The sequence below is a fragment of the Diplotaxodon limnothrissa genome, linkage group LG15 (assembly GCF_057381915.1).
Source record: "Diplotaxodon limnothrissa isolate DT_005_m linkage group LG15, D_limnothrissa_male_GT1.1, whole genome shotgun sequence".
NCBI classification, from domain to species: Eukaryota; Metazoa; Chordata; class Actinopteri; order Cichliformes; family Cichlidae; genus Diplotaxodon; species Diplotaxodon limnothrissa.
The window spans coordinates 10,312,675-10,324,319 of NC_140610.1; the positions used below are offsets into that span (position 1 = coordinate 10,312,675).

The 11,645-nt window shown below is 39.9% G+C and overlaps 1 protein-coding gene across 1 annotated transcript; it reads right to left on the reverse strand.

Annotated features, from left to right (window-relative positions):
- Positions 1 to 854: 854 nt before the first annotated feature.
- On the reverse strand, positions 855 to 10,496 carry LOC146617088 (sphingosine-1-phosphate phosphatase 1-like). Its single transcript, XM_085372600.1, has 3 exons — positions 9,484 to 10,496; positions 3,564 to 3,653; positions 855 to 2,385 (listed from the first exon to the last, which is right to left on the reverse strand). Exons 1-3 carry the CDS (start codon positions 10,168 to 10,170, stop codon positions 1,834 to 1,836), a joined length of 1,329 nt encoding a protein of 442 aa, XP_085228726.1. The 5' UTR covers positions 10,171 to 10,496; the 3' UTR covers positions 855 to 1,833.
- Between the last annotated feature and the right edge of the window lie 1,149 nt (positions 10,497 to 11,645).

An 11,645-nucleotide genomic window follows, 5' to 3' on the forward strand; every position in this document is an offset into this window, starting at 1 on the left:
AACACACTAGCATAAAAATCCCAGATGCACTAAATGGTTTCCATCAATTTTCTTAACCGCTTATCCAGATCCATGTTTTGGCCATCACTGGGTGAGAGATGGGGTACATTGTGGACAGGTCTCCCATCTATGTTGTGAGTGGCTTCACCTGAATTTATTTATAATACAACAAAATAAAATACTCTTTTTTTCTTTTTAAAATATTTTATTTTTTATTGTCTCCAAATGTTTTAAATATACACAGGTATCAGACAACAAGAGAAAAAAAAAATGGGAGAACTGATGGAAATAGCAGATCTATAAATAGCCCTACATGTTCTGATATAAGTCGGGCATTGATATTCGGACTGATTATTAAAACAACACAAGAAATTACAAACAGTTACAACAATCAGACAACTTTTAGGGTCTAAGGTTTTGCAGACTGTGAGAGTAAGGAGAACTGAAACGTCTCTGGCATTCAGAGCAATAAAGTATGAATAATATATTCCTTTGTTTCCCAATACAACCATTCATCAAATACAATGATAAAATAATTTATCAAAAATATTGTTTTTCATTAATTCTCTACTATCAATCGACTTAACCTAAATTTGGGCCAAAGTTACACAGGACAATGCTGAATATGGAAATGTAGAAAAATAGTGATGACATATACGACCCACTAAAAGGTAAAGAGTCCTCCGTATTTACATACAGATCATTAAATGTCCTGAAGCCTGGAAGCTTAAATACTTACAGTATTTTTCATCACTTTGATTTACAGATTCATATTTTGGTTTAATTTCAAAGAGTCAAACTCTCCAAAAAAAAAAAAAAAAAAAAAAGTTATATTTGAACAATAGAGTCCACAATGATGAATATGAGCATCATTACAGTACTTTATATTTAAGTAGCTCCAGTTAACACTTAAATGTGTTGAGCACAGGTGGATCTTAAAGGATAAGGCAGGTGATATCCCATCCATTTAATAATTCAACAAATCCCCCAAAAAGATCAAAACCAAAAGACACATTACTTTTAAACTCCTCCAGAGCATGGCTGCCAGCTCATAAACTTAAGCCAGTGGGTTTTGCAGTTTTTAGCAAGTAATTATTCATAAATAATTAATACTTGTGGTTTTGTCTGTATCAGCATGACTGCATACGTGAGCTGTTGTTCTCATGGTAATGAAACGTCACAGCTGAGGGGTGTAGTACAAACAAATTTCCCCATAGCCAGGCTTTCTTTGCCTCTGCTGGCTCAACAAAACCTAAAACCACAATTGGAGATAACAGATATGACAACAGTGGTTCTTATCGTTCTCTGTTAGGCGAGGTTTTCTGAGTGCTAACAAAGAGGGCATTTCACAGGTCACGTGACTCTTCTTCTTCTGCACAAAAGGTTCCCTATGTCTGTTGCCTAGTCGATCAGAGATGTTATCAGATGATAAATTGGTGATGCATGAAGATAACATAAATGACAAGAGATTAATGCTGCAGAAAATGATTAATCTTGGGATTTATCCCAGAGCCATAAAATAAACATTTTAATTCAAGTTAATTATTTTAGTGCTGAGTGAGCCCTCTGAAACTTTCAGCTGCTCGACACGGCACTTTAAACCATTAATATGACTTTGTAGTACACCCCTCTGGCTGGATACACACCGCACTGTCAATCGATTCATTACCGATTCTAGTCTTTTGATGGGATTTAACGATAATGGAAACACATAATACCATAGGACTTATCCTTTAAAACGCCCTTAATCATGCAGAAACAGAGCCTTCCCTTGTGTCAAAACAAGCAGCATGTTCACCATATCAACAGGACATGGCAGTTTGCACACAACAGTTAGGCAAGACCTAAGATCTTAAAGAGGAGAGGCACAAAGCACGCACAACTAAAACCCACAACACTGTAGACGATGTAACGATACGGCAGCTCCACTTTCATTTGCTGTCTCGCCCGTCTTACATCGTCCATGGGCAGCCCAAATAGTCGGCATAAGAAAGGAATAGTCACTGCTTTCATAATCATCCTCGTGACGAGGAGTACGGCGACTCCGATGAAGAAGCGTAGCATGGAGCGCAACACCAAGCTAACGCTGAGTGATGGCAATGTTAGAGGAAGCGATGACAGTGGAGGATCCAGCTGGAGGCCCAGCTGATAGTTCACGTGGGAAGCTAAAGCAGCTCCTGCCCCAGTGCCCAGAGCTTGAGCTGTATCGCCCCGAGAGGTGCTCCACGAATCCAGAGAGAAAGCCACAAGTCCGAAGCCCACATGTGATATGACAATCATAAGTGGAGCGTAGCTGCCCATCATGTAGTAGTTGTCAATCTTCCCCAGAATTGGTTGGAAGAAGGCGAGAATAAGGAGGGTGTACAGGAAGCCAGTGATTACCTCCTGAAACACAGGGACATAAATCATTGTAAAGCAGCAAGACAGTTTCGGTAGCATTTAAGGAAAGACAGAGTGCTGACAAAGCATATTTAGGGCTGATGATATATGTTTAATAACAATTAAACTTTTTTTTTTTTTTTTTAAAGTAACAGTAGTACACACATCCAATAAACAACCAAATAAAAAATGCTTTGCTGCTACCTGTCCTGTAGGAGGTGCTACAATTACACTTTCCTCCATGAAACATGTCCTTTAAGTTGCAGATTACTCCACAGTCATAAAAAAGTCCAGTTAGGATCAGGTGAGGTGCTGACAGATGAGCAGGTGTTACCATTGGAGGAAGCAGTATCTCCATAGAGCTGCTACCAGGTCACAGGTTTGCAGGTCACAGTATCTAATCTAATCTCAGCGCTTTAATTTGTTTATTGGCTCTGTTAACATCATGTTCCATGAATTATAAATGTCAACTTCATACTTATGTTATAAATCTGTTAATGGGCTTAGCATTGTGTTTTAGTGACAATGCAGAAATGCTAAAATACTGCATCTTCAAATTATATTTAAATAAATCCAGGAAAAAGTAATAACAATTATTACTAAACCCTTCTCAGGATTATTTCTTTTTCCAAATTCCCAAGGTTTCCCTAATTACAATAAATTTTACCTTTTCCCTAAAAAGCCAGCCTGAAAGACCATTAACCAAAGGCCAAGAGATGTTTTTTATCAGAGGTTTCCAAAACCCAGCAGTATGGTACGCAGATTAAAAAGAAAAAAAGAAAAAAGAAAAAAAAAGCACTTACTTCCTCTAACTGCTACACGCAACAGGAAATTTATTAAGTAATCAGAAAAAAATGAATTTGATACTAACAATTGGAAAAATAATGTTTTGTTTTCAACTAAAAGTCATCTGACAGCTCCTCTCACTGCAACAGTTGGACCGAAAGTAATTTTAAGTATGCATGCAAGTGATATCTGAGATATGCACGCCACTCGCAGCAGGTATCGTGACAGTGGAAGTTCTCAGAAATGCATTTTGCCTTACCAAAGTTTCATATTGAGGCTACACTAAGACTATAGTATAAGAAGGCAAATGCCTGCAGGCTATAATGGAAGTAAAAGATGCTGAATGAGGATCACCACTGAGAACATTTAATTTCAGGTTAAAAACTGCAGCTGCTTACCAGAACGGAGTGCATCCCCATGTAGACTCGGCTTACACAGACCAGGACACTCCAGCTGAGAGCCACACAGAAGCCCAAGAGGAAAGGATACTATAAGAGAAAACAGAGAATGCATTAAAAAAAGCTGAGAAGATGTCTTAATTGGAACAAAGCCAAGCTACCCAGGATGTTCACCATCAGTGGAAATCACAGCTTTAAAAACTGCTGTGATCAGCAACCTAAAGCATATTGTATTTGAAACTGATGCAAGGGTCACTGAAAACGTGTTGTGAAAACAACTCTGAGTCTCCATTAGTCTGCCCTTTGTCACAGTAGTGCATCAAAAGCTGAATGCTAACATCAGCATGCTCACACAGGGCTCTAGACTAACTTTTTGACATGGGCGCACCGGTACGCCTAACTTTAAAAATTTAGGCGTACCAGCACAAAAGTTAGGCGCACTCAAATTTTTCAACCGCATCGCTTAACACCGCAGTTTTACATGTGCACTTTCTTTGGGGGGGGGGGGGGGGGAGTCCATACAGACAATATTAATTTCTAAATTATTAACTAACAAACTTGTGCTTAAAGTGCTTTGTCAATATTGTAGAAAATGTTAAAAACTTAATCATCATCTTGGCCTCCTCTGACAACCTGTTTGCTGCTGTCTGCTGCTGAAAGGCCGTGGGGAGAGGGGACACTTGGGCAGTGCATTTACTGCAGCATATAATGTGTTTTCTGGATACACTGTGCTTTTTCAGCATTCAAATATTGATGGCACCGTGTCAGAGCACTGGCTATGAATTTCAGACAGATCAGGCCTTAACTTAACAAAAAAGTTATCAATAGTTCTTTTCATCTTTTCTTATTACCCACAGCTACAGTACATCCACTTCTCTCAGGCCTAGGCTGCTCACTAGGGCTGAGTATCATCACTGATTTCTATAATCCATTCAATTCCGGTTCTCAAAGTCCTGATTTGATTCAATTTAGCCTCAGACAGTCAGAAATATTATAATTCTGATCATTTATCAGTACTGATACACATGAGACTTCATCAGAATTGTGAAAATCACAGCAGATGCCTTTGTGTGAAAGTAACTGAGAATAAAACACAGGAAAACATGAAGGAGATTTTCCTGGTCTGGCTTTTTATAACAGATAACCTTAAAAATATTCTGCAATTTTGCATAATTTTAAGAAATTTAAATTTCTTCAGTATTGAACAGCAGAAATTAGGCTTTCTTGTCCGAGGTCATTTAAGTGAAAAAAGAAAAAGCGCTGTAAACAACGCTAGACTGGTGGGTAATAAGCGAATGAATAATGCAGAAAACAGATTTGAGACGGGAAACTGTTCCTGAAGTACAGAGAGAGAGAGAGCTGTGCAGGAAGTGTGATTTTTATCGTGGTGGAAGCAAAACAGCAAAAGTCAGAGGGAATTCATGACGACATTGATCAAATGTGAAGCGCAGTTTGCTGCTTCTTTTGCTGCAGGCTCGGTGAATTTTGGTTGGAGAGAGGCAAAACCTGCAGCTCAGAATCAGCGCAAAAAGACGTAAACACAGCGCGGACCCGAAGAATCGCTAAGCTCCGACAGCGTGTCCGTGTTCAGGCCGTCGGGTGAGAAAGACGAGAAAGACGAAGCTGATTCTGATGTGTTGGGTCCGCTCCGTGTTTAGGTCTTTGTGTGGAATCCGTTAATGAATTGATATCGCTTTATTCAAGCTACTCACCTCTCTCTTCCACTTGCACTTTCAACTGGACCACGGCCAATCAGAGAGGTCCCGCCCCTGACTATCTCTGATTGGTTTAGTCCACGATAGGGGCATAATGTGTGTCTGTTGTTGACCACAAGGAGAGTTACAGAGATTTTTTTTTTGTTACCGGAACAGTTGGTCGCACCTGTGCGACCAAATATTTATTTTTAGTCGCACCACTGAAAAATTTGGTCGCATTTGCGACCAAATTGGTCGCACTCTAGAGCCCTGTCACAATTGCAGCAATGTTGAGACATCTGTTTACCATGATTAGCACCTTACTCAGCGTTTCCTGAGTAACATGACACGACTATCAGCTGAGAATGGCATCACTTGTGTAAACTAAATGTAAACTAAACTATTGGTAGAGTAAACTACGACCTGATTTTATCTGTGTGCGAAAATTCGAGTTAAGCTTGATCAATATTTATCGTGGGTGGACGTGAAAGAGTTACAGATTTCCTGGAAAAAGTTGTTGAGATATTTAATTCAGAACCACAAATGTCAGCTTCACCGTGGTGCAAGACGAAAAAAAAAAATTAGCTGCTTCATCCTCTGAACCAATCAGTTGGACTGACTGAAAAACCAACAATCAATTCTAGCAAATATTGGCCTTGGAGATGGCTCTCAGCCTATCAGCAAATAAGAAGCCATTTACCAATGGCAGTGGCCAATGATTATCTCTTGTTCCATATTAGCTTTGGCTAAAGATTTAAAAATAGTGCAAAGAAAAGCTGGAAGTCTTTACACCAGCTGGGTTATTTTCATAAAACCTCTGGCACAAAACGGATAATAAATAACACCAAAAAACAAAAATTAAAACCAAATAGCCGCACTGGCTATCAGCCAAATTGTCATCTATATATTTAGATAACCCTCCCGCCATACTATGACAGCTTTTATGGCGTATATCTTATCTTTTGAAACCTTTTGTAACCTTCTTCTCTGAAATTTTTCACCTCTTCCTCTGAAGTCCTGACACTGCAGCAACTTAACACGGAAGAAGGTTCATGCAGTTCAGAGAGCTACATTCATTCAGTTCAAGGCCTGGTTGCAGGTGTACCATCAACACACACTTAATCAGGTACTGAGCGCTTCCTCCCTGGTGCTGACCTTCCTTTCTCTCTCTTTCCATTCTTTTTATCTCTCGGCACAAACCCCCCTTTTATATCCTCTCCCTCTCTGTTCCTTACTTTTGTCTCTGCCATTGCTCAAAGAAACGACACAGGCCAAATTCTTAGGCAGCTCCTGTTTTTGTCTCTGCTGTGTCCACAAAATAGAAATAACAGTTTAAGAAGAGACATAATGGACCCCTGTTATGTTTGCTTCGTGTACTTAGGCTTGTTTTACTGTACCACTGTACCACAAAAAAGATTAGGTAAGCATTAACTGTAGTTTTATGATGAATTCACTACTCAAAGTTGCATTTAAGAGTTGTTGCCACCTCTATTTTGGGACAGAGTCCATTTCTTTTTTTGGTCATTTATTGATTAAAAGTTCTCATCACTCAATATAACCCATTCACAGCTTTAGACACATGTTTATCTGTATTCATTGATGCGTTTTAAGTTCAAACCATTTTAACTGACTATGCAGGCAGTGGATCCCTTTTGTTTGGAGCATGAAGGCTGGAAAAAAAATGTTTTGTGTTCTTCGATCTGGTCGAACTGGACTTCCCCGCCCACTTTCCTAGAAAACCGACTCAATCACAGGATACCTTTGACACTTTCTCCTCCCAAAGCGCATTCATTGCTTCCTGCACTTGCTCTGATATTGTGATATTGTTCATTTAAATAAAAACAAAACACAGCTTGGTTCTTTCTCCTTATGTGAACCTCTGTAATCCAGCTGTCAGTCCACTTCTTTAATGTCTTGTTAGGGGCACAAATCAAAGCATAAGCTTGATATATTACAGCTTTTGTTACGATTTGATCTAAGCTGTGCTGTTCTTCATTAAAGACTGGTCACTGAAGACTAACTGGGATTTAAATGGCAGTCCTTCAGTCGGATTGGCCGGCTCTTTGAGACCGAGGGGCCCTGCACAAAATAGTGTATGCTGGGCTTTCTGTTGGTTTGCGCTTTTCAATGTCAAGTTTACATGAAAAGAAAAAACTAAACAAAAAAGAAAACATTTGGACCCCATCTGGGAACTTGGCACCTCTGCCCACCTGTGCCGTGAATTATCAAAGTGTCCTCATATCCTGTGTTAAAGCTAGACCTTTGAAATCTAAGGCAACATGAAGAAGAAAAGCATTTACAATGGTGTTCAAAGAGCATGCCTTGACCTGGAATTCCACATTTACAAATCATTTCTGAAGACAGCATGTTTCACTGAGTAGCATAACAATTGGAAAAGCTTTGTATTGAGATCGCAGTAAAAGTAAAGCAAGCTAGTATTTGACAGATGCTGTCAAAATATTCCAAAATGAGCATTTGCAACCTTTAGAAATCATTTTTATGGCTGAAATATTACAAAATAAAAAGTTCACCAAGTGTCACAAAAAGAACTGAAACTGCTAAAAGGCATGCTTACGCAGTATTTCTCTTGCATATCCAGCATATTTTATATTTGAGCAACCAAAAATAAAAATGTTGCCTTTGCAAAGTAGAATCATTAAGAGTGCAATTTACAACAAGGTTTCATAAGTGGCCTGTACTGGATTAAAATTCATTTTTGTTTATCAAATGTCCAAATAAAATAACAGGAAAATATATTAACTTTTTTTTTTTAAGTCAACACAGACTCATGTCCTTGAATATATGCAGATTAAACAAGCAGTCACCTGTGTGCAGTCATATCACAAAAGTCTATTCTAAGCCAAAAAGTTCTGCTATACAGCTGAAAGTAACATCTAGTGCACCTGCAAATGCAAACATCCTTTTGTACAGTCCTCCAAAATCCCAACTGCACAGTGATCAGTGTTGATGACCCTGTGCTTCAGAGTTCACCGGGAATGTGAGAAGTGTGAAAAAAGCATCAAAGAAAACAAAAATACAGTATAAAACATACAGGCAGTGGCTGCAGTGGACATTTTTTTAAATTGTTTTTAACATTTAGTTTCACTTCAGCTCTTTGTATGTTATAGCTTCAATCTTCTCCACGGCTGGCTAGTGGACTGACAACAACACAAACATGAGTAGCCCTAAGACCGGTTGCACCACATATTTTTTTACACTGCCCAATCTGACAAGAAACACTCTTCAGCAGAGAGACAGGCAGTCCAAAAAACTGCCAACTGACTATTTACAGGCTGCCATAGCTGAACAATAATTTCCCCCTTAACAGAATACAGACTTATGTGTTGGTCTTAAATGATAAATTCTGATAAGCTATAGAAATCTCTCTTACTATTTCAGTTTTCTGAAAGATGATTATAATTTTAAAGGATGATCCACTTTGCAGGACCAGCAGATGTATCAAATAGCACTTTGTAGTAAAAACATAAAGCAACACTGGGGATTCAAACTCCAGGGGTGTAACAGTGTGCATACAAAGCATATGCATCCTGTTCAGGCCTGTTCCTGTCCAGAGGAAAGCCATTGTGTGGATTGTGCCTTGAACACTCTGCTATGAAACTGGGACAAGTGGGATCTCTGTTTTTCCACAGACAGTCGGAGAGTACTGGAGTCTCTCTACAACTTTAACTACAGTAATCATAGTTTTATTTGGATTGATCATGCTGACCACCATGCACAATGAAACATTCAACTCCCTAATTGTCCATTCTGGGACAGAAAATACCCCCGCTGGAGACAAAGATCTTTGGGGTTGTGTCCACTGTCAAACTCTAACAAATCAAACAAAAAGTTTTTTGGTTTTTTTTTTTTTTTTTTTAAATTGCATATCTTATAATAGTAAAATATCAAACTGCTGCTACAGACAAACTGAGCCAGTGAAGCTCTGATCTAGTCGCCTAGAGGTCAGTGGGGAAAAACTTCTACTGGACACTGTAATTTAGTTGGGTTTTTTTTTCTTCTGGGGTCTGTCTAGCTATATATTTATTAGTCAAGCTTCTCGGATGAGAGGTGAAACGTCTTCAAGCAACTTAAAGAAGTCCAGACGCTTTTCTTTGCAAGCTCCTTTGACTACGATGACCTGGATGACTGAGAACCTTCACAGACATATATATTTATTACACTTTTTTAATCCGATTAAAGCACCTGGACTGTGTACATATGCTCACCTGCCACCGTCCGTAGGTCAGCATGAAGAGACAGAAAGGCAGGGCCGTGCCCGTCATGGCGTGCGTGGATGGCATGCTGTACTCGGAATTGTAGAAGACCTCCACCTTTACCACAGGAGGAGAGGCCGGTCGGGACCAGCGGATCATGTCCTTGGTGGACTGTCCCACGAACAGGTTCCAGGCCCAGACCACGATGAGTCTCCGGCTGACCAGGGCGTCGATGTTCCATAAGACGAAGGGGAAGAAGATGATGAAGAACATCTCGTTGCCCAGCTCAGTGCCAAACGTGAACAGGTAGAACAGAAACTTGTTGTGGATCAGGAACTCCTGACCGGTATCTCCGGTCAGTGAGTTCCTCCGGAGGGGTTTTGCTATGGTGGTTTCTGAGTCTGCTGCTGCTGATGAGCTATCGGGCCCGGTGGTGTCGTCTCCCAGCATCCCGTTAACTTGCGGCGTGGGACCATCTCCGGCTGCTCCATTTCCAACACCTGCATCTGAGCTCTTTGCACCTTGCTGGACCCGCTTCCTCAGCCCCGGACGGTCCGGCTCAGACACCCCGCTGTCCGGTGCTTTCGGTGCATCCGGAAATGTTCCTTCAACGCCGCAGAAATGTTGAAACCTTGCTACAAGTTCTGGGTCCTGTAGATAATTACATATCTGCACAAACGTCTTTACAAAGTTCGCCATATTTTAAAATAATTTATATCAGTTAGCAAACAGGAGTTAACTCTATTTAGTCATAAAAAGCGAAGTTCATTATCCAGGAAGCTAGACAGAAGTGCAGCTCGGCGGCCGTTGCATTCCTCTCAAACAAAATACCACAAACCGAGCTAGCAGAGCGGCTAGGAACGCCTCTATCTGCTACCTGCAACCAAAGCACCGACCTTGAATGACAGCATGGAAACTCTGGACCCGAGCATACAAAATCCGTGACAGTTAACCATTACTTCGCAGGGTATGTAACGCGAACTCATACAAACAACAACTAACTGCGTCAGGCCGTTATTCCTCGTTTTGCTAGGATTCTTCTTCGTCTGATTTAATGTTGTCAGGCCAATGCACATGTTCAGCTAGCACCCCCTGCTGAACATGTTGCACATTACACATGATCCACATGACTGCAAGACGATGATGATGTGAGGCATCCCGTCTGATGATGACTGATTAAAGAGATACATTAAGACACTTCCTCTGTAGTTTGGTTAGGTTAGATCACACTACTACATGTTGTTTTTTGCGTTCTTTGCATAGCACTAGCTTATATCAAATATTTATTGACACACACCTGTCAGAGATTCATTGTAGGTATGAATAGATTTGAATAGCTTAAGAAATTGATACACAAAAAAGAAACATTCATTTATTGAAACATGTGCAAATACTGTGTATGAGGCAAAAATAGAGTTCTAATGAGCTCTAAAATAATTTTTTGGTATGACCACATTTATTCATCAACACAGCCTGAACTCTTGCAAGTTTTAAGTTGTCTTCGGGAATAGTTCTCCAGGCTTCTTGAGGAACTATTAAAGCTCTTCTTTGGATGTTGACTGCCTTTTGTTTTGTTGTCTGTCAAGATGATCCCACACTGCTTTAATAAGTTGAGGTTCAGGCTTTGGGAAGGCCAATCCATGACTGATGGTGATCCATTAAATGTTTTTTCTCTCCAGCTATGTCATTATTGTACTGTCAGTGTTTTGGGGTTCATTGTCATGTTGAAAAAGGCTCTGGCCAGTCAGGTGCTGTCCACATAGTATTGGGATTTGGATCATAATATGAAATTATTTTTCTGCATTCATAATTCCATTAATGTTGATAAAATCTCCAACACTGCTGGATGAAATGCTGTCCCCACTCATGACAAAGCCGTCACCGTGTTTTAAAGATGACTGTAGACACTCACTGTTGTGTCTCTGTCCTAACTGTTGTTTATACATACTGTCAATGATTTGAGCCAATAATTTCACATTTGGATTAATTACTATTCTATTTGAAAGCCTGGAGAATTATTGCTTTTGACTAAAAATACAACAAAAAAAGCCTGGCTCCTTGGAAGCAAAATGTAAAGAAATGAAGACTTTTGCACATTTATGCATCTCCAGCTTCCTAATAAACCCATGAAAGGATGACCTGTTTGAATTATACTTGAACAAATTCCTGATATC